The sequence below is a fragment of the Pipra filicauda genome, unplaced genomic scaffold, assembly GCF_003945595.2.
Source record: "Pipra filicauda isolate LSUMZ 115617 unplaced genomic scaffold, ASM394559v2 scaffold35_size7292922_pilon, whole genome shotgun sequence".
Taxonomy (NCBI): domain Eukaryota; kingdom Metazoa; phylum Chordata; class Aves; order Passeriformes; family Pipridae; genus Pipra; species Pipra filicauda.
The window spans coordinates 1,381,044-1,405,376 of record NW_024104487.1 but is presented as its reverse complement, the minus strand read 5'-3'; the positions used below and the strand labels follow the sequence as shown (position 1 = coordinate 1,405,376).

At 38.2% G+C, this 24,333-nt stretch overlaps 1 protein-coding gene across 8 annotated transcripts in view; it reads right to left on the bottom strand.

Moving 5' to 3' along the window:
- The window catches only part of KIAA2026 (KIAA2026 ortholog), a 95,115-nt gene extending 71,562 nt beyond the window's left edge, over positions 1-23,553 (bottom strand). For 7 of the 8 annotated variants that reach the window (XM_027709776.2, XM_027709775.2, XM_039384518.1 and 4 more), the window contains exons 1-4: positions 22,719-23,553; positions 20,113-20,313; positions 10,198-11,624; positions 628-704 (exon numbers count right to left, since the gene is read on the bottom strand). In XM_027709776.2, the coding sequence (XP_027565577.1) occupies positions 628-704; positions 10,198-11,624; positions 20,113-20,313; positions 22,719-23,269 (2,256 nt within the window). In that variant the 5' untranslated portion in view covers positions 23,270-23,553. The remainder of the gene's footprint in view (positions 1-627; positions 705-10,197; positions 11,625-20,112; positions 20,314-22,718) is intronic. The other variant, XM_027709774.2, reaches the window with a different exon arrangement.
- Between the last annotated feature and the right edge of the window lie 780 nt (positions 23,554-24,333).

The window sequence follows — 24,333 nt, the reverse complement described above, 5'->3', positions numbered from 1 at the left end:
GATTTAATGTGGGTCTACTCGTCAAAATAGCCCAGATTGCTTTCTGAAGAAAAAAAAAAAGATAGCCAAAGGAGAACTTCAATGCAAAGCAGGCATGCATACATAAATAGCAACTTAGAACTGAAGCACTGTAACACTTCTACTACAGCACCATAAAACCACATTATCATAATTAATACTCTTGGTGCTCTCTGGCCCTAAAGTCACATACAGACAAGCAAGGTGAGCATAGTTGCCTATAAATTTTTTGCAAGTCCTTCAGTAAACCAAGATGGATTTCAATTAAAGAACCACATTGTCATACCTCATACAAAACAAGTAATTTTATCCCAGAAAATTTTATCTACCCTAAAAATTTCATTAACAACTCCTAGCTTTTATAGATTTTATACAGTAACAGATATATCTGAGATCTAAACAACAGTGTGGAACAGTGTGCAAGCTGCAGATAATAAAAATGCTAAAACATTCTTTACCAAGAAAAGGTGAAACGCACTTTTACAAATACTATCAGGTTAAACCTCTCAAACTAGAAGAAGGATTTCCAACATCTCTATCAGAAACTAAAGGACTTACTTCACAGACAGTCAGATTTCAAGTGCTTAAAACAAAAATTAAAATAATTACCTGAAATTCTGGTATGGTAGACTTTCTGACACCCTTCCTCTTCTTTGTGATTGCTTTTTTAGATAGTGATTTTTTTCCTTGTAAGATTAAAAGAGAAAAGCTTCATAATGCTGTTTGTTGTACTTAATTAATAAAACCAAGCTATATACAGACTTGAAAGTTAAACTGTAACTAACAGACGGCTTACAGTAAGTCATGTAAACATGATGAATTAGAACTAGGCTCAGTAAAAGCAAACATTAAACACGTATCTGTGTAGTGCAGTCTTCTGGGGTTGGAGGAAGGAAAAAAAAGAATAAACAAGAAGAAAAGGAATAAACCCATTACAATTCTAATAACATGGCATCCAAAAATTTCAATCATAAAGGAAACATTCACACCACTCTTCTGAAAGGAGTGAAATCCAAAACTTACGGCACAAACTTAAGAAATACAGCATCTTACCTGTAAGATTTGTTCTCTGACACTGTAAAGTGAATCACACATTAGGATCTGGGATCTCTGTACCGTACAGTAAAAAGATACCCTCAAAGCACAAGCAATATCTAGAAATGCCTGACTGAACATACTGAAGTAACCAATGAAATCAGATTATTGATTTGTTTTTTCCAGCAACAGCAGAACTGAACAGTTTTAGAAGAAAGCAAATGCCTTCCTATAATGCAGTTTACACTCACCTATGCTATATAAGAACATGGACGTACCAAAACATCCCTTTGAAGGTAAGGCAGGTGCTTTACTGCCTAGAATGTCAGAGCTCTGACATACATTTCTCAAATCAATGACTTATGTCACTAAGCAATATATGCAAGACAGGAGAATTTCTTATATGGTTATTTCTACATTCATATGGTAAATTGAAATAAGACCACTTTTAACTTGTCCACTCAGGCCAGACCATCACTCTAACATTATTACTGTGTTCACATGTGGAAGTCTTAAAAAAGAATTAAAACCCTTAAACAAAAAAAGAACTTGAAAAAAAAATAATTTTTTGTCAACTAGCATAATTACAGGCACTTGGTAACAACACAAGCACAGGCACATTCAATATTTATATTAATGAAAATATTGGCAAATATTGCATTTAAATTCTTCTTAACACATGTTTTCTTGTGTGGGCAAATGCATATGTACATACACATACATCTATTTCTAGGCATCTATTCTATAGGTGCCTGGGCATCTATATTTTCAGTTTATTATACTGTGAGTTTCCTGAACATCTTACCTGACTCTGAAATAAACACATTTAAGGGACAAGGCACAGGGCTTGAAGAATCTAGATCTGAAACTCCACATAAAATCGAACTATATAAAAATCACTAAATCAGTCTAGATTTGAAACTCCCCATACTGAACACATTAAAAAATTTAAAGAGCCCTCAATTACCAAAAACAAACTCTTACAGATTTCACACTAGAGAACAAGTGATAAAACAGAGAGGCATGTTTATTAGAACAACAACCCAAACGTCCTGACAAGGGGCAAATAAGTCACCATTTTTGTTATGTAGTTTATGGATACAGTTGCATTGAAAACATAATTGCTTCTACTGAGAACATTGCTGTCCATTTACTGAACTAAAGTAGACACTTATAACCTTTCTTGACAAACTGACTCAAAAAGAAGTCTGGTCGTATAGTGTAATAGCCCTGTAAAAAATGTTATTTGGAAAGAATATGAAAAGATCTTTAAAAAGGGCAGCTAGACTGCCTTGCTTCCTTTCAAAAAGGAAGATTTGATTATGTTTAAAACGAAATTTTCACTTTACTTGAATATTGTAATGTACTTTTCAACAAATGTTTACTTGAAAATTTTCAGCATGTGGTGCAGTATGATTTATGATGCAGTGTACTTCAAAAAATAACAGAAATACTCTCTTTTCCCCAACATATCCTTGTGACAAAAGAGATAGAAAACTGTTAGAAAAAATTATAAACAATTAAAAAACCAAATAAAATAAAAATTTCTTCCTTTGCATCAGCATCTAAAAAGTATGAAGTAGGAAAGATATGGGGTAATAGACAGACCAAGGATTAAAAGAAACTGTCTAGAAGCACAAGGAAAATGAGCCTTACCTCCTGTGTAAAGTGGATCAAGGAAAAAAAAAGTTAAAAATAGAGTATGACATACGGGTTATCACGAAGCATGCCTGTTGGAATACATGCACCAAAAGACCTACACAATTCCCAGGCTGGCATCTGCCCTGAGCTAAGCATATATATGTACAGAGAAGCACTACAGTCTTTTTCACATTTTTTGACACCAGATATCCTGTGGTGCAGGCATTTTTGGCTATCACATATAAAAAATTAAGAAAACACTACAGATATTTGCACAATGGGAGAGAATTAATACATACAGCAAACTACTTATCACAAATTCATCTTCTACCCTAGTAACTTCCTCATAAAACACAAAATTGATGTTAAAAAGAAGTTGTACCAGTAGCATTGATAATCTTTTCCTTTTAAAAAAGCTTGTATCTGTTTTTCCCAAAATAGTATTTTTCAACTTCAAACATCTGCAAACAATGGTAACAGGAAACTATTCTTTCACAATCAGCAGTTAGCTAATAATCCATATGTATTACGTAGGTGGAATATATCATAAAACAGTGTTTAAAAACAGAGCTTTGTAACCCAGAGGTGTGCTGGTTTTGTGGATTACCATCCAGCACCCAGACTTGGAACTTCGTAACTACACACTAACACAACACTACCTTGTCTCTGTGTATGATTGGCTCTACCACATCTGGCTACTAACCCTGTCTGGGGATAACAAAATCCCCAAGGGGTTGAACCAGTATCAGCTGGGAGAGGCAACTTCTCAAATCACTCCACTGAGGTCTGCTAGGGATATTTTGCCCATAATCACAGGTAAAGTAACTATTTCAAATGGCTTATAATAATTCCTTAGCAGATAATGTTTTTGACAGCAGCCAGATCTCAGTGCACTGTACATTTCAGAGCATACTCAATGTACAAATATATTTAATTGCTGACTACTAGCAACCAGTTAGAAAAACTTAGAAAAACCTAAGATAATGAAAATAAATATTTCTAATAAGGAATCTCTTTAGCTCACCAATTCAACACAGCCTGCTTCCTTCCCATGCCTCCAGATTCCACCTTTTACTAGTCATATTTTATAAAGCATGTAGCAAGAGTTCTACACACGGACAAAATAATACAGCAATTTCAGTACAAAAATTTTTAGAGAGGGAAGGGTTCCACAGTGGTTCAATAAACAGATTTCCATCTTTAGAGATCTTCAAGTTACATCTGACCTGCTCTGGTATTTGTCTCAGTTCTGCTCCAAACAAGGAATCAGAGCAGATGACCTCCAGATGTTTTCTCCAACCAGCATTTCTACAGTTTGCGACTTTTTAAAAAAGACTGCCTTGCACAGTATACATATATTAGCAACAAATACATAGGAATCACTAACTCAGGACTGCACTGCTCAGAAGGAAGACAAACCAGACAATGCTTCTCTCCAACCAATTTTGTTACACTTCTCCATAATCATGTAAGACTGAAATGAGAAAAACACTCTCCATCAAAACAAATAAAGAGTTTCCGAAACTAAACCAAGAAGTCCAAAGAAAATCATGATCCTGAAACAGCCGAAGAGGCATTCTCCTTCAACAGCTGAAGTACATGAAAGCTGTTGTTAGCCCTACCATCTTGAGGCACTAACAGTTGTCTCCCCATCCAGCAATAGCTATAACACTAAATTATGTTTACTCAGACAAGTGTTTGATAAATATTTTATAAATACTGATAAATAAATACTGATTTGTTCTTATTCCTTTACCACTATTGAGCAATACTTGTGATAAAGATTAAAGTTTTACTTCTTTTTGATACAAAGTTCAATTTCAAATATAGTTAACACTTCAGAAAAAAAAAGTGCTTTATTTATTGCCAGGATTATAAAATAACATTACTAGATTAAAAAAAAAAATCAACTGGTTTGTATTCAAACATACACAACAAAACTATATTGAAAAATATACTTTGCTGCAAATGGCACTGTTCTAAAGCTAGGAACATTCAGCCTATACTACTGCTGTGTAACTTTACATTCACTCACAAACAATTTACTATGCCACAATTACTAATTATGTCTCCACATTGCCTTTTCCAACAGGCTCCACATCTCAGTTTGGTTTCAGCTCAGAGGAGGAGAGATTGAGACACCATACCTCAAATGGAAGTTGTAACTAGCATCCCTTTTCCCCTCCCACACTGCAGGAGAGGATGAGCTGTTTTTATACCACCTCCAATTCTCACAGCTAAGCCACTTCTGATGCTAGAGAGTGGACAACTACAGACATCCCAGGTCAGATTCTTTTCATGTTCAGTAAATGAATCAGGACTGTACAACAAATACAGAGTACTTTTCTTTCTCTACCAGAGAATAAAGGGAAAATACACAATTACTTTATTCTTCAAGCAAACTACGACAAAGCTTATCCTAATTTAAACTATAATTCAATTACCTGTGGATATAAACCAAAATTATTTATTGAAGTAAAATTTCTCTCCAATAACATGTGACCAACCTATGCCTACAGTTGGCAGCATCAGAGCCCAAAAACTCAATCTGCACATTTTCTGACTTTACCTGCTGAAACAAACTACTTGCATATTAAATTGAAACACAAGCACTGTCAAAATGCATACACTCTGCAAGAAAGAACAGTGCAGTTGTGTAACATTTTAGCTATCACACCACTGTTTTGTCTGAATGAAAACAAACCTCTCTTGCAGCAGAAATGCAGCAAAACACAGGTTTTCCACAGTAAACTTACTTAAGCCGCCCTGTACTCATCTGCCAAAAAAGCTGAAAACTCTGTTCAGCAGACACAAGCAGCATTCACTTGGATACTGCCTTGTCCACCTAGTGTTAGGTGCTTGAAGGACAATGAGGGCAGAAACCTATACAGTATTAGTATTAACCAATTTTTGAGGTTAGTGAAAGCATTGAAGGGAACACAAAACATGCTATTCTTCATGCTTGCTTTTCTAATTTCAAAGCAAGTGAACGTCACATTAGAAAGCACTGAAATATTTTTAGTGTTTAAAACACTGTATTCCAGGTTTCATGTATGATTCAGTCTCAAACTAAAGACAGCGCTTTATATAACAAAGTAAACCTAAACCAAAATAAATGGGTAACATAATTTCTTACATCACTGCTTCTTAAGAAGCTAATTAATGCTGAATTAATGGTGACCACTATAGGTAAGGTAGAAGAAATATCACTTCCCTGAATCAATACTGTTTTTAGTTAACCTCTATTTTAATCTCAGCTACAAATCCCAAGAGATTGGATTATTTTGTACTTATGACTGACAGTTAAGAGGTGGGTTTTATTGATTTTCCTTCTACATGTTTATAATTGTCATCAAGCAACTTTTTAAACAAACTCATTGCTGAAAGTAAAAAGAAATCTAGATCTATAGATCTTTCACATTTATTTCTTTTAAATAACACTAGTGCTGGAACACTTCTGTTTTTAAGTTTCACAGGAAATCAACATTTTATTAACCAAGAGCCCTTTAGCTCTGTGAAAATTCTTACATATTAAATTTAAGTTCAGTAGGTTCAGGAGATGTCTGGCTGCCACAGGTTTTCCTTCCAAGCCAAAACAAATTCCACAGATGTTATTACTGAACAGATGTGTAAGCAATTAACAAGGTAACATAACAACTTGAACCTGAACACTAGTTACAAGCATCCAAAAAACACACCAGGGAGATTAGATACAACTAAAACATAAGCCTTCTCAAGTAGGTCCTGCCACCTGAGGGTGAAGGAGGGGAAACAAAAAAATAAATAATTCAGATCTCTTCTACTACTACATTAGAAGCACAAAAATGAGACAGATAAAACACTAAGCCACAGGAATGTTGTTGACACTTGTAAATGACTTCAGCAAAAACCATTTTTTAGTTTTCTACATTGGAATCCTTTTGACTTGAAAACAGGAACGTTTTTACAGACCTAGTAAAACTTTTTGTTATAAACTCTGATATTTGAGTCCTTGTGGTTTCTTGAAGAAGAAAAGTAATGTTAATCCATGCTACAAATTATAAAGTGACAACAGAGAGCAATTTTAAACAAAAACTTACTCGAATAATATATTTTTTATAAAGATGAAATTTTTACTGCATATGCAGCCAAGTCTTATTACCCCAGATGGGGCAACGGATGTGTTTAACATCAAATACTAACTCAGTAGTATTTGCCAGGGCAAAATACAGTTAAGTTAGCCCACTCCAACTGTAAGAATTTCTGTTTTCATTACATTCTAGGTGCAACTCCACTGTTCTCAAATTGAAGAATAGGCTCTATATCTTTCTGTCAACAAATCTGTAAAGACACATTTCATGCCTTTCAAAGATTTGGCAACTACTGAGGATGTCCTATTTCCTCTTTAATCTTCTAATCTTCAATCTTGCTCCGTGCTCTCAACAGCTCTCCCTTTATAAAATATAATATAGTACAATCTGGAAAATGAAGCATCATGACAGGGTTTTGCAGCTTCCATACTGACACAGCATATGCTTTTATACAATCAAAAGAGCAAAACAGGTATGGACAAGTGCCCTAACAATGCTGATTTAAAGAACAATGTAAGGAAACCCTATAAAACCTCAGTGGTACACATTTTTGAAGACACTAGCACTGAAGCTTAATGAATTGTGTACCTTGTTACAACTTGGTGGAATAGCCCTCAATGTTTTCAACAGGCTGTTCATGTCTAGAGGCTAGACAACTCTACAACAAAGCTTTTACAACACTGAAGACAAAAGTCTTCAGAAGACTTTTGAAGATTAAACTCCCAAGGACAATAAACCAGGCCCTACAAAGTTGCTGCCAGGCCTTCTAGTTCATTTCTTCACATTGGATCAACACTTGACTTCATACACAAAAAGTTCCGATACTCTAAAGAAATAAAATACACTGTGAAAGGTACTTTGAGCAGTAGACTGCTATGAATCTTTCAGAGTATAGAGTTTACATCAAGGTTCTTCTAAAGTTCTGTGCTGTATTGGTGTTTTCTACACCAATTGCAATATAAAGAGATTTAACTTACTTCAACCTTTGCTTCAGGAACATCACAGTTATTTCAAGTCTCTGGTGCCTCCTATTTTCTCAACCCTACGGATGCTCTGAATTTCACCCAATCCCTGTTTCAAACATGCAATCACAGGATTTTCATACTTTTGTACTGTGCCTTGCCCTGAAACCTTTATTGCACCCCACAATTTACTTTGGCATAGCTTAGTCCAGACCCAACAAGCCTTATCACCATTGTCACAGTCCAATTCAAGATGTATAGCCTAATTTATCTAACTCCAGTAACAAAATACATTTAGAAAGGAATGCATAGCATGCAAGTTATTTACAGAACTGCTCTCCCTGATTCTGTATTTTCACTTTATTCAGTACTACTCTGTTAATAATACTGACACAGAACGCTGCCACAGTAATAACCATCATCTTCTCTCAAAGATACAGACTCAGTAAAGTGGTTACACCTTTTCATAAATCATAAGAAAACCTTGTCATTATGGCAAAGGTCATAACATGGCTCTGTTCTCCAGTAAGTTTTCCTCACAATAGTTCTGGGAAGTTTTCAGGTAGAAAAACTGCACTACCAGGCTATATTCATGATGGGTATCACTGCTACAGCAAGCCAGGAGTGCGCAAATCATCTCAACAGAAATACAAACTGTGACTGTTACATTTAGCTGCCTGAGAGAACCAGAAGCAGGAAAAAAAATTTTTGTTAAAAAATAAGGAAAGGTACTCACTTTTACATTCCTGATGCTCTCTTCTACCCACTGCACTGTTTTAAGAATGTTGTAAAGAGTGATTATGGCCAGGATCAGATTTAAATCAAATGTCTTTGTGAATTCAGACCGGGTTTTACCAAATCTCTTTTTTCTGTTCTACATTGTAAGGGAATCTTTAAACAGAGGATTTACATTTCAGCTGATATTTGACAAATACTACTTAACCTTAAACATTATAAAACTTTACAGAACAATAAAGTATTAGCATGAATTGAATCCAACTGTATCCATTTCAGCCTAATAGGTACAGGATAAATGAACATTTAACATGTATCCTGTTGTTCCTATAGGAACAACAGCTCTTTCTTGCAATGCTGTAAAGTTTTAGGAAAATTTTCTCCGGTAAGGTCAAAATTTGCAATGAAGAAGTGGTCAGAATTAAGATGGAAAATGCCTCAACATTTTAAGAGATAAAGAACAACTGTTCTACAAACTAAAGAGGCCTTGTTTGCAATTCGGGTTATTATTCACTTTGCTTGGTTTTAAGAAAAATGAAAACAGTGACACTTTTGGAGAGCTAACAGTAGTGCAACTGAATGTAAAATACATTAGTTTTGCTGTATACAACATATATGAACTTCAGCTGCAACTTTTAAAATTTCTGTTGAGATGTGGGCATTGAAATTTTTTGGAAGGAGGAATTTGTGATTTAAATGGTAAGACAGTTTGTTGGATATTATGCACAAATATTTGGGATCTAAATATTACTTGTTTCCTTAGCTTTAAATTTGAACTTCTAGTAAAATGCACTGACATCAAATCTTGGAATTTTCTTGCCCTTTAGAAGACATTTTGCTGTTATTCAAATTTTTCATTTTGGCTTTCCACATTTCAGATGAAATCCAGTACTTATCTGTCAGTTTACACTGTTCTGAAAAGTAGCTTGTCACTTTGAAAAATATAAATTTTGAAGCAGTCTGCTAAAATCTAGCACAGATAGCTTAGCCCAGGACTCAACAGAATGAAGCTTTTATGGTGTTTCATATGACATCAAAAATACTACAGCTACCTGACAATTTGAACTGACTTAAAGACTTTGAAAACTTTACTGTTTTCAAATAGCTTTAAAATTTTCCAGTGAGTTAACTGAAATCTGGATTGTATATCACCTACCTGAAACACTTAGCTAGATGCTGCCCAAATCTGTAAAAAGAATGCCATCAGCATAAACTCTGTATCTCAGTTGCTGGATTCAGTAATCAGGCCCACAGTTAAAGCAGTACTGTTTGGTGACCTCAGACTGCACAGTTCCAGTATGAATGACTTTAGATTCATGATCTCATATAATTACTTTGTGTTTCTTCGTAATTTGGATAAGGTAATATTACCAGAAAGGGGAGAAACATTTCCACAATTGCTCTAATGTAAGACACCACAAAATGACTTCAAGTGATGCTCTCTGATGCTAACCAGTCAGTAACATTCATTCTTCTAAATATTTTTTGCAACAAACAACCTCTCCAAATGTATTATGTTCTCTAAATTCTGCAAATGAATCACGGTTTAATCAGCCAATGAGCCTGTTTTACATACTTTATATGGGAAACTTTCACTCTAAAATTAACAACCGGAATGTCTAATGCAATAAGGCTGTCCTGTTTCACAAAATAAAATATAGACTTATTAGCTAAGAACACAACTTAGAAATCAGTATCCTCCTAAGTTTTACTACAGGTAAAAATTGTCAACTTACCAGATTTGTGCTTCTTGTGTTTTGCTTTCTTTTTAATTATAAACAACTTGTTCTGGAGTTCAGATTTATAAGATTTGAACGGATGAAGATGAATCTCACGTTTTCTTTGCAGGTCATCAAGTTTTCTCTGTAGATTTTCATTTAGAATATCCTTCAACTTCTTTTTTTTCTTTTTCTTCTTTTTTGCTAGTATCTTATTTAGTTTCTTATTATTTCGCAGTGAGTTCTCTAGCACTGTTTCTTTAGCAGATTCATGGTAACTGGTGTCTTGGTAATCATTGTAAGTGCCATTGACATGCACCTGGCAAGCTTTCAGTGTGTTCTCCTTGAAGGGACTCGTATTAGACTTTAGTCTGGCCATTTCAGCATAACCTTGTCCATTCTCCCCATCCGTTATTTCTCTTGAACTAGAGTCACCACCCACACCAACAATCTCTCCTGAAGTAATCAAACTCCTCAAGTTCTCTTTATAACAAACAGTTTTCTTGATGTCACAGACTCTTGAGTCTTTGATTTCACAGTTTATCTCCCCGGTAGGGATTCTAAAGGTGCCTAAATGTAGTTTTTTTTCTGGACAGACAACAACAGAGTCCATACTTTTCTCTACTTCTGTCTTGGAAGGATGTAGCAGTTCTCTACCAGCAGAACTGACCTCCCCATTGCTTTTGGCTACATATTCATGTTTTACTCTTTCTGATTTAATACGTGGTACTTTTTTAACTTTGATGGGAAGAGATGGAAATTCAGGAGCCTGAAAAGGTTTTTGTTTGTAAATCCGAACATCCGCACCACAGAACTGTGGAAAATGAACATATGCATTCTCCAAGCAGTCATAACCAAGAATTACTTCTCTGCATTCATGGATAGGCTGACCTAGCACTGCATCCTGAACATCCTTTTGTGTTTCATACACAAAGTCACAGAGACCTTTCAGCAGCCACACTTTTTGGTAGAATGGTAGCTCATGAAATGGTTTTTCCTCCAAGGGATTAACTTCTCCGAGCACTTTGAAAAACTGGGGACATAAGCCAAGTTTTTCTGCAGCGCCATTAGGATTGTCGGTCTGCCCTACAACAGTATACCAGTGTTGTACTTTCTTTCTCAGTGCTGCTTCCCAAGTCCTGTAAGAAAATGTCGGCCTGCGGTGTAATGTAGATCTGCGATGAGGAGGACTTAACAAAGAAGTCATTATTTTAGATAAAAAAACATTACACTGAGGCATCAGAAGACAGCGTTCCAATTCATAGAATACTATTTCAGGTAAATTTAAAATCTGTTGTGCTAAACAAAGAAAATGACCAATAGCTGGAATCTCCCACATCGTCTCCATCCTTGTAGGTGCTGCTTGAGCTAAAAGTGATTTTTCCCATTCTTCTATTTCTTTCTGACTGGCTTCTTCTGCTTCTTTTCTTTCTTGATCTCTCTGCCTATTAAAAGAAAGTTCATGAAAATTCAGACACTGGGTGAACAAAAAAAATGAGGGAGACAAAAATCAGCATGACAAACATACTTATCTTGAACTAATGAAGAGCACAGCACATAAAGTTTTAGTTCAGTTTCTCTTATTTTGCAGTACACAATGCATCACTGGACCAAAATGGGAAATTACAGTCTTTTATAATCTATCACCACTAGTTTAAAAATGGAAAAAGGTAAGAAAAAAGCCTGGCATATATCAATAGTCTGTGTGGTTTAGGTTTTTGGAGGTTTTAAAATGTATTTCTTTCCCCAGTCTCTTTTTGTCAGGGTTAAGTATTCATCAAATTATCCATATCAAAATCTCCAAAACAAATTCCAGGTAAATCCTGCTGTAAAATGGTTGCCCTGCGGCTTGCATCACCCTCCTTGTACTTCCCTTCCTCAGCACACAAGTGTACATGTCTAAGTGCTAAGTGCTTTATTTACACACATTTTCCCTCCCAGTCATAGGTGTGCTGGTTTGCAATGGTAGTTAAAAAGGAAACAAGTATTGGGATGCACAAAGAATGTGACGGAAAGTAACACCAGAAATAAAATGTCATTACATTAATGAATGGTTTGCCCTCACCTGAAAAAATGTATTCAGTTCTGGTCCCCCTATCTAAAAAAAGGATAGAGCAGAAATAATGTGTATTCAGAGAAAGAGGTTATCAGTAATCAAAGGCCTGTAAAAAAGTTCTGAATAATCTGGAGGTCCACACAAAACACCAGCAAGAGGAAACATGACAGCAATATACAAAGCTAATACAACAGACTGAGAACTTCTATTTACTTTTATTTGGAAATTCATCATGCAATTTAAGGGCAACAAGTGTTAGAAGAAATGCTTCCATTTCAGATAATCAAATCACACCTAGCTTTCCATCTAACTTACTAAAATATAGGATATGTTAATTCAGTTCCAAAGAGGAAAATTGGACATCTGCATGAATCACAAGAATATCAAAGGTTACCAGCAACAGAAGGGGTTTTTCTTTAATGCTCCAATAGTAAACTAACGTTTCTGCCTGAAGGCGTGACCAGATTCCAAAAGATAGCATTAGGATACAGCTGTACTTACAGGAAAATTTTTTTAGAGCTCATCCTAAGCTTCTCATATGTTTTTCCCTAAAACTTCTATCGCTGGTAGAAACAATGACCTGCCTACAACACTAATATGACCTGCGGAATTTCCATGTCCTTATTTCCAGATTGCTAACCTCCAATTATATTTTTTTCATACACAAGTAGCGAATAAATGGCATGTAGCCATTCAAAGCATCAACGCCTTCAAATTCAGCAAAAGAGTAATAATAAATTAAAATCTTTCTTCTAACAACCTGAAGCTAATAGTGGCTTCTAGCTTGAAGAGCGTGTATTTGAAGCATTAACTACTGACTAGCTATCTCAACAATGTAAAAAATGTGACCAACCCAACTTAGTTCACATTTTAGTCAGCACTGGAGAAACATACCATATATATGCAAAATAACATAAAATACAGTAAGATTCTACTGAATACTTTATCTTATACAATTAAATTAAACTTCCAGTGAATTATTACTATAATTTGAACAGAACTTTTTAATACCACAAACACACATTCTTGTGACAGATTCATGTAAAGCATAAAATGTAAAACCAAACAGACCAGTAATTCTTAACTTCAGTATCCCAATGCAGCATTAATTTAATGATGTAAAAGATGGGATATAAAAACAAAATCCTACTTTGCAGCACAAAATCCCATTTGCCATTCCATGTGAACAAACCAATAAATTCAACAATACTACTTGCATAGGTAAAGTAAGCATTATTTTTATTCTGACTTATGTTCTATTTCAATGTGCTAATACTGCTTTGATATAATAAAGAACAGAAAATAATAAATAAAAATAACTGATTTACATGTGAGACAGGAAGAAATGATATTAAGTAAAAAACAGTCTCAAACATCAATTTCAAAGCACTTTTGGATCCCACTCCCTCCTTCCTCCTAAATGTAAAACACACCTCTTAATAACCTGCTGCCTCCAAAAGGTGTGAACACTATTAATATGGTATGGAAATAAGATTAAATATGAACATATAGTGAGATAGAACATATGTAGAAACAATAACATTTCAGTATTGTTGAGAAAAATACAAGCTGTAGGTGATCCAAAAATATCATCTTTGCAAGCAGTTTCGATTTATCATCAATTTATAATTTAAATCAAGATAGAATTCTCAAACACAATACCATAGATTCACTTCAGTCCAGATAAAATTACAATTATTATACTATTTTAAGAATGCTTTAGAAGATTCCTTAAAAAGAAAAATATAAGTTGTTTCACTTGCAAAAAGTTCGCCTTTGTTTTTTAAACTGTTGTTTTATCACAATATCTGTTATCATTCCGTTCTCAGCAGACATTCAAGAGAAAATGTATATAAAAGCACACTTTCGTGTCTTCATTATTGAGGTCTTCCTGCTAGAATCTTTTGGAGGGCATAGCTTTTTCCTGCAGTGTTTTTTTGGGGCGTTTTTGGTTTTTTTTTGAGAGGATAGAAGGGAATGAAGAGGGGAGAGGGGATGGGGCAAGGGAGCAGGGATGGAGGAAGAAATGGGGGGTAGTCATCATTATGGCTAGGCTTTGCGAACCAAGATTTGGGAAGGGCTCTACTCATGTTTGTTACAAGTGTGCTGGTGGCCAATACGAGATAGACACGTCCGGTTGCAAAAGGTACAGCAGAAAGACTCCTTAGATGGTGTATTCTGCAAGGCACGATTCTTTCTGCATTGTCTTTTCCCCTCGAGAGTGATCCTGTGTGTGTTCTCAAAAGCATCAGCAGTGCTAAAGATAGTGTGTCTCCAGACCTCCCAACTGGAGGCCGGAGTAGACCAGTTATGGTGATCAATATGGCCAAGGCTGAGATGTTGTTTCAGGGAGTCCTTGTATCTTCTCTTCGGGGCTCCTCTCTTGCGGCAGCCAGTGGCAAGTTCGCCATAAAGCAGGATCTTAGGGAGGTGGTGGTCCTTCATCCTGGAGACGTGTCCTGCCCATCGCAGCTGTGTTCTCAGTAACATGGCCTCAATACTTGTGACAGCTGCTTGTTCTAGAACAGACGTGTTAGTCACATAATCTGAGCAGTGGATTAAAAGGAGAAGAAGATGCAAAAAACGAGCTCGAGAGTCAGAGACACATCCTCATAGAGGTACAGGCAATGCTCTAACTTTATTCCAAAAATACACACATTATCAAGGGTCCTACAGGGTTCACACGCTCTGTTCTAACTTCCTATTCTAACTTACATTCACTTTCACACACTATATCTATAACTCTATTGGCTCTACTAGTCAAGGCACATTTTCAGGCCCCCCCATCTTCTGGTTTCTCACACTCTGGATAGCATCCTCCTTCCTTGTTTTCCTCTATGCAGCTTTCTGATATCTGCTGCTCAAGGACACACATCTGCTGCTGGAGAACACAGGTCCCTGCCGTCCAGCACGCAGGCCGGATTGTGCAAGCAGGCCTGAAGCAGTATGTTATGTCCTGCATCATCTAATATACTTTCAACAGTGGATGTTTAGGATTGTGCGGAGACAGCGTTGATGGAAGCATTCTAGGAGACGCAGGTGGTGGCGGTAGAGGACCCATGATTCAGATCCATATAAGAGAGTAGACAGCACAATGGCTCTGTAAACTCTGATCTTTGTGCTTTTCTTCAGATGTTTATTTCACCAGACTCTTTTACGAAGCTTTCCGAAAGCTCTATATGCCTTTGCTAACCTCTGCCTTTGTCTATCTCTCCGCTGATCTCACCATCGAGGAGATGAGCCTACCTAGGTAATTAAACTGCTGGACCAATTTGAGCTCCGATTTGCCAGTGGTGAAGACTTCCTGAGGTGCAGGTTGATAGAGAACTTCTGTCTTCTTTAAGCTGACTTCCAGCCTAAAAAGCTCAGCAGCCTCAGCAAAGCAGGATGTTAAACGCTGCAGGGCTGCTTCTGTGTGGGCAACAAGGGCGGCGTCATCAGCATAAAGCAGCTCCCGGACAAGATGGTTTAAGGTCTTGGTGTGGGCCTTCAGTCGCCTTAGGTTGAAAAGGCTTCCATCAGTACGATATCGAATGTAGATACCGTCCTGATCATCGAGGTCTGCCGTGGCCCTTTGGAGCATCATGCTGAAGAAGACTGTGAACAGGGTTGGTGCGAGAATGCAGCCTTGTTCACACCATCAGTTATCAGAAAGGGCTCAGAAAGTGCATCTCCATATCTGACTTGGCCGTGCTGATCCTCATGGAGTGAGATGATCATTTTAAGGAAATTGGGGGGACAACCTAAACGTTCCAAAATCTGCCACAGACCTTTTCTGCTCACAGTATCGAAAGCCTTGGTGAGATCAACAAAGGTTACATAGAAATGAGGATGACAATCAAGGTCTTCCTGCTAGAATCTTTTGGAGGGCATAGCTTTTTCCTGCAATGTTTGTTTTTCTGGTTTTTTTTTTGAGAGGATAGAAGGGAATGAAGAGGGGAGAGGGGTGGGGCAAGGGAGCAGAGATGGAGGAAGAAATGGGGGGTGGTAAGAGAGAGACATTTGCTGTTGGACTGAGAAATTCTCTGGACATACATATTTGGCTTTTATTTCATACTTTTATTCACATTTACCATGAATATGTTTGCAGACATGTATTGTGCTTACAGTCATAACAAAACTAATCTAAGGTAAAGCTGACACTTCCAGACTAAGGTCATATTCCCACAACACATGTGCAGCACTTGTTTTGCAGCTCTTAAGTGGATAAAGCCATCGTATTTCACATTAAAGCTCAGCAACCATGATCCCCAAGTAGAGATAAAACCTAAAACAGAGTCCAGATGTAACTCCCACTTTTCTTATTATTTTCTCCTTTGAGACAGCAGACAGATAGCACCAGCAAACTCCTTCTCACTTGCAACAAGAGATTTCACTTGGAGGGGAGAGGAGACAATGATTAGATTTTACTTTGTTCCTTCAATTACCACTTCTAACCTATGCAGGTGTTGATTCAGGTAAAAGGTCAGAGACTGGAACTCTAATGACAAGATACAGAGAACTATTTTAATTCTACCATAACTTGTTTCTACAAACTTTCTTTTAAAAAATGAAATCAAAAGTTATGTCCAAATTAGCAATATTACACCTTATTCTAAATTAAGTCAAGGTGTAACACTCAGAAGGTATTAAATTGGAATATGCCCGTGTAACCTTAATTCTGTATCTGTACTGGCTTACATCATATTATAACATACTCTACATTTTTCTCTAGGACCCAGGTTAATTCCATGCTAACATCCTCATAAAAATCAAAACTGACTGTATAAACATATCTTATTCCAAAATTTGCTAAACTAAATTACTAACTTGCAACCAGAATTGAACTCTTTAAATGTTCTGATGAACAAATCTGAAACTTATCCCAGGATCATATTTTCAGAGATGGTGAAGTTCTGCCTAGCACAACTTTCAACAAACCAAAGTTATAGAGACACTTAATTCCCACTGAAATCAGTTAATTAGCTGTCATTCACCAACGGTTTTAAAAATTTCAGTAGGAATCTACCTCTATGTTTCAGTACATAATTAGGCAAGCATTTCCAATTAAAAAAAAATCCCACAATTATTTATTATTAACTGATATGTAAATTAGTATGTATATTGCTATGTATATGTATATTAGCATGTAACCAAACAGCTGAGTAGAAACTCATAGAAACGTAATTAATAATCCAAAGAAGATGATCAATATTCTGATAATTAGAACACTTGAAGAAAAGGAAAGCTTGGGAAAAAGTGCTTTTGCCACTGTACAGAAATTATTATCTGCAAAATAATGAAATCTGCTTTGCAATGACATCTCAGTTTCACATGTTGAGTGTACCATGATGAATGTGTCACTTGGGGGAAGTTGTAAAACACGGAATAAAGAAAAAATGAAACTGATTGTGCAAGAAATGGATAAATTGCAAGAAAAAGAGAACCCTCGATGAAGGATACCCATATAACGAAAACATAGGTAGAATTTGTAGGAGGATTTCCATGAAGCTAACTACAGAAAAGAAGATAAAAATCACACTTCAGGATGTTCTTCCAAAATATGCAGTTAGAAAAAAGCTTGCAAAATCAATGTCAAGGATTTTGGGGGGAAAACAAACCCAAAATTTTTTAAAGGATTTATTTTTATTTTTATATATAATATACATTATTATATCTATTTGTATATTTTAGTATTTTTAATTTCATTTTAGTTTTATTTAATATTCACCATAAGATGCCTGTGCCTTACAAGAGTATCTAAATATCTAGAGCAAAGAATTAGATATAAAATTATACTTCAACAGGTAATTTCTTTAGGTATGAAGCTAAGTTTTGTAGACAGGCCCCTGCATTTATAACCTTAGTTATTTGGGACTGAAAGCATGTAACTCCTAGGCATTCTAAACTAAGATAATTACTGGCTAGAAAGTACATGCATGCTGAGGGGTCCACTGGATGGCAGAAAGGGAGCTTTTTTTTTATGTTCCTGACAACTCATCTGAAATGGGGTGAACAGCAGATGCTGCCTATCCAAATACAACTTATTGGCCAGCACAGTGCTTGCCAACTGAAATATCCAAGCCTGTAATCTTGCATTTAATTTTGAAAGTATTCCTTCTGTGCCAACCTCAGTGTATCAGATTTCTAAAAAAAAAAAAACACAGAATAACCATTTTGTCTTCTTAACAACATAATCTATACTTTAGTAATAAGCCAAAATAAGTTTAGAAAGTTGAAATATATTTTTGAACAAAAACAGTGTCCTATCTTAGTGCTGAAAGTCTGTGCATTTATATATACAACACTTTGAAAATTTATATACACTGTTATCATGTGATCTTCACTAGTAATATATTACTAATTTTATAGGTCTTCCAATTTCCAAGCCTTTTTCAAAAAATACTACTAAAAGGTACTTTTGGAACATTTTTTGTGAGTTGGGAAGCAACTGATATAGAGAGGTCCAAATTACTTTGAAAACATGATGGGATCCACAAGGAAATATAACTTAAGAAGATATCTGAAGCACAATTATTTGAGTAGCTCAATAGAGTCAAAGAAATATTCGACTCTACTAGTGATAGATAGCTACTTAGTGATAGATTTTTATCGCTTCATAGTAAATGGTACAGTTCAACATTTTAGGGTGTAAAGGGACAAGCTTGCTGTGATCTTCTGTTATCACAGAATTTTCTGTAGAACCAAGCACTGTGGAGTATCCTTTGCACAGGATCTGGGACTTTTGAGTACATCCAGATACATGAATTTAACTGTTAATTACTACAGTGTTGCAGGAATAGCTTAAAAGAGCCGTACGAAAGCCAAATTTTTACTTTGTCTGGTAAAATATTCCACAGACTCTATGGGTGAATTAAAATACAACCAAAATGTTTTTTTTTCATAACAGTTTTATCAAGTTCTGAGTTCTAGAACAAAGAATTGAGCAAAAATCAAGAGACTTTTACCAGAGAAACAAAAACGCTGGTGATCTTCGCTTTTCTTTTTTTTGTGAAGCGTGATTAGAAGATGAGTGGATTAGAAAAAAGATTCACTCCTTTCTAGGGAAAAAGTACTGTCTAACAGTTAAGTCAGCCAAATAGCTTCAGATCTGTTGAAAATTAAGACTGCCTGCAAAATTAGAGTGAATTGATTACATATGGGAAGAAGCCTCCAAAGCTTCGAAAAAAGCTAGAAACATTTTGCTTCCTAAAACAAATACCGTCTTACCATCATGCCCCACCTTCAGACACAGTCACTCAAGTTACTATTAAAATATACAAATTTACAAGCTTCTTTCTCCTCAAAGTGAAACATATTAACATTAAGCACCACCTGGAATTATACACCTCAAAATCTGACAGATTTTAATTGCGCACACATTCTGAAAGTGCTACCTAACTGACAAGCTGAAACGCCACATCAGTGAGGTAACAGCAGTGGCACTGGCAGAGATAATTTGCTTCTGGCTATCAGTGAGGGAAGCAGTGACAAGATCATGGAATTAGATGTAGTTAAGCATTCTGGTAGTTTTTAATCTAATTGTTGCATGAAAAACAGTCCAAGGACATGGGTGATAACCTGTGAATGAGCTAACAGGAAATTGCTGTGGATGTTCTTAATTAGTCTTAAAAGTTTCACAATCCTAAAATAAAAGCAGCTATAATTTAACGTAATGACTTCGTCATTATGTGGTGAATTCTATGACTTCAGCAATTTTTCCAGAAGGTGGTACTAACATTTTGCTTTGCGGATGTACTGTATTGAAGTCATGAACTTAAGAGCACAAGAGCTCCATAATATTTATTTACCTAAAAAAGCCATAAGGAGCTAGCCCCTGTAGAGAACTAGGAAGACATAATTATTTAAAACTAGAACAAAACGGTTTTTCCTATTACCTCTTTTCCTCTTTTGCTCTCAGCTGCTCCTCTTGTCTTAGAACCTGAACCATCACAGACTCAAACATGCCTGTTGACAAGCCTACTAAACTGCGAGGTGTGGAACGACGTCTTGTGGAAATGCATGCTGTTCCTTTCTCATCTTCCTGCCCATAGCATCCTCTAGATGTGACAGCTAATGATGTTTTCTCTCTTAAATGCCTAGAAGAAAAAAGCAAGCCAATTCACAACTATGACTGTCCTTGCCAGTGGTACTTCAATGCCTACCCTACCAACCATGGGTCAAGCATATTTACTCAGACAAAAGCAGTTACCTTTTCGTCTGCCAGTTTTTCCACTTTAGAAGTTCCTTCATGAAATTTTAAACCCAACATGCTAAAATGCCCTAAGTTTTCACATCAGTTAAAAATGGTGGATATTTACCTCAAGTAACCAAATATTATTTGGAGATTGAATTCTCTATATTAATCCATAAATATTTGGGGGGCAAAAAAGGTGTATTTGTTGGTTTAGGTTGGGGAAGTGTGTGTTAAACACCAGTTTAGTGCTGTTTAAAACTACAAAAGGTGAAAGGCAAAACACTACAAATTTGGCTGCAAAGTTTCATTTCATCCTACATTGTTTCAAAATACTCCACTAAAAATGGTAGAGTTTTTCACAAACTCTGAAAACATTTGAGGGGACAGAGAGGAAAAATCCAATCTCCATTCAAAAGCAATCTCCATTCTAAGGTAATTTTCTGTAGCTTGTACCATCTGAGAATTATACAACTAACATTGATTGATTCCCTTGAACCACTTGAAGGGGATCATTAAGCTAAACATTGCTCTGTAATGATGCAAGAATGATTATTCCAGGAAGTAGTTCTTCAATTGCATTTTACTCATAAAATTAGGTCTGGTAAACACTTAAAACAAATTTGTCTGATCAAAAATTATAAAAGAACTTTGAGACTTCTAGATTCCATAGTCCTTTCTATATATAGTTCTTAGAAACTTTTACTAAGCTAGCGCACACAGACATATTGAGTACATCTTTACAAATCTCTGAAGAGCTAATACAAGAGAAATTCACCATATACTGAGGCAAGATTATTTTTAGTTTAGTATTTCCTAATATTTATTTGAAAATGACTGTGAATTTCTGAAATAATTACAAGGGCAATTCATATTTTTTTTTAGTAAATACATATATGGCTATTTAGATGACACAGTGCATAAACTGACTTCACTTTCTTACATAATTTCTTATAAAACAGCATTGTGCATTCTCAGGTCCTACCGAATGAAGTGAGTAGTCACTTAATTCAACCAAGAGCCTTCAACAAAATGCCCATCAATTCAATACAGTAGAGATGCTACAGTCACACAACATACAGAAATGACCACAGCACAGATTTTCCAAGCTGCATTTGGTTATTTATTTCCCAGCAGTAACTCTACTAAGCCAGGAATTCTGATTTTTTTTTAAACCAAGTTTTACTCAAGCAAGCTAACAACATGCATGCCCCATTAGGTTTGGTTCCTTCCCTTCTCACAAACTGTCTCAAAACTGCTGTTATACAAAAACAGTTTCAAATATATTGTTGCTACATCAGAATGCATATGCTCATTCCAGTTTCAGCTGAGCTCTGCACCACGCTCCTCAAGCGTTCCTACTACACAAGCAAGGTTCTTCTTACCAGCTGGCAGGTCACGCTCTGTGTCACTAACAAGCTTAAAGCTGATGGACATGCACACCTTTACAAACTTCCTAATACTGTTCCTTCTTCACCTTCACCTTTAGCCAAAAAAAAACTTTTGGTTTTTACATGCAAAACACTATGTCATTCAGGAGACTGGTGGGCCTTTCATTGTAAGAAGCCACTATGAGTTTCTGATAATGACTGAACTGTGCCTATGACAAATTCATGAGAAAGCATTTACTTCAGTCGTGATTTAAACTGGCCTTTCTACCATATAGCTCAACAGCTCTCTACGTTTCAGCTGCTTTATGGCTGGGGACTCATATTTAAACTTATCACAGTTTCCATTTTGCCATTTAAGACTACAGTATGCCAAGTACTGTCTCTCATTTTATGAGTATCAAAAAATATGCCATTTCAAAGCAGGTAACTTTGGTTCAAGATTTTACTCCTACTTATTTTCAAGACAGTAAAAAATTCACAGAATGTTAAAAAAACAATTCTAAAGAGCCAGATATTCATACAGAGTTTAGGCAGCTTCATGACAGAGTAAAATAAAGAAGCATTTGACATCTTGTGTAAACAAGTGCGTCTCCATGTTCACAAAAAGCTTCTTTCAGGAGGAAAATCTTAGCCAGGAAAAGCTGTGCTCTGTTTGGCATTTTGGTTTGGAATTATTTTTGGAATATTCAGGTTTGGAATTTCCAAAGAGTTTTGAATTAAGATTTGAATACCTCACACTAGGAAACGTTCCTCACATGAAAGTATTGAGAGTTCCAGTATTCTGTTGTGGGGCTTTGTTTGGTTTGGATCGGTGTTTGTTCTCTTTTAATGGAATTTTTCACACAAAGAAACACACCCCCCTGTTCTACTTTATGTAAACAGCATGCGGCAGGGAATCTACAGACTTTTCTACACCTACCGGGACAGCAGCGCCAACTTCTGCTCCAGCATCATCTCCAGCTTCTGGGCCTGTTTGGAGAGCCAGTGATCCACACCGTGCAGCCGGTAGCAAGTCTCCAGCATAAGCCGGAAGTCACACACGAAATCTGCTATCCCTGTGTACTGCCCACTGGAAAATTTCTCTTCCATCTTCAACAGCCATATTCCAGCTGGCAACTGCTGGAGGGACTGACCGCTCTTATGGCCCGAGGGGGAGCCGGCGCCTTCTTCTCCGAAGGATGCCTGATCCGCGAGGGGCTCCAGGAACGGCGCCGTCAGAGGCCGGTACTTCTCTAGTAGGAACTCGCGCAGGATTCGGTATCCCTGCTGCAGCTCGGGACTCAGGCTCTGCTGCCAGGCGGTCTTCCCTCCGGCACCATCTCCCTCCTTGTCGGGCTCCTCCATCCCGCTCCGAAGGGCGGCGGGCCGATCCGCCGGGAGATCTCCGCCGGAGTCCGTGTCTCCCGCCCCCGGCCGGCTCCTCGGCACCGCTCGGGCACCGCGGCGCTGCCCCTCGCCCGGCCGCCGCATCCGCCCTGGGCTCAGCTGCGGACACAGACCCCGCTCAGCCGCCGCCTCGCTGCCCTGGCACGGCCCCAGCCCTGCCCCCGCACCGGGGGGCGGGACGCGCCCGCCGCCGGGGAAGCACCGCCCGGGCCTGCTCGCGGCCCCGCCCGCCTGGGGACCGCGCCCTCGCCCTCAGGGCCCGCCCCCTTCCTGCTGCCGCCGCCGCCGGCGGTGGCACCGGCGCATCCCGGCTCCGGGGCGCGCACTTCCCGCCCGGCCGGGCCTTCCCTTCGCTCCCGAGGGGCGGGCGGCGCGTGCCGACCTCGCACGGCCTCCGGCGGGCAACGGGCGGCGCGAGGGGGGCGCGAGGGCGGGGGGGAGGGGGCGTGGCCCCCCGGGCGGGCACGGGAAGGGACGCGGCGCCACTCACCCCAGCGTGCATGCGCGCGGCCGGCTGCGCCGGCGGCGCTGGGCGAGTGCTGTCGGACGCCGGGCGAGACGTGGCGTCATCAGAGGGCGCCGGGCTCGGTCGTGGGGGACGCGCGGGCGGCCGTTGGTGCGCGCGCTGGCGAGGGAGGGGCGATCGCTCAGAGCGGGGAGGTGGGCAGGGGGTCTTATGCCCCTGTCCTTTGGCGGGGCCGTGCGTCGTCGTCCCGCAGACCTCTGCTGCCTTGCTCTGGGGGAGAGATTTCCTCTCAAGACGCCCAGATAGCGGATTTGTTACCAAATGCCAGAGGTGTTCCCTCACTGGCGTTCAGCCGTGGAAGTGAGACGGCAGCTCACAAAAGAGGCAGCCGCTCGCAAAAGCGCTCGGTTCTACACTCGGTCCTGCCTGACTTGCCTCAGGAGTTGGTGCCTTTGAGGGGAGGCTGCTCCGCACGACGCTGACCTGTTCTGGGGGGCACTTGCAGTCTTTCCAGGTTTGCTCTCAAGCACCCTCCGGTCCCACTCACCCCTACACGACATGCCAAAGGACAGTGCCCCGGCGACGGGGAACTCCGCAGTAGTAGCAGTCTCCACAGTACTGGTACAAAGCAGCTGGGAGACAGTTACCTGTGTGTGCGATTTCAGTTTTTTCCTCTTCCACA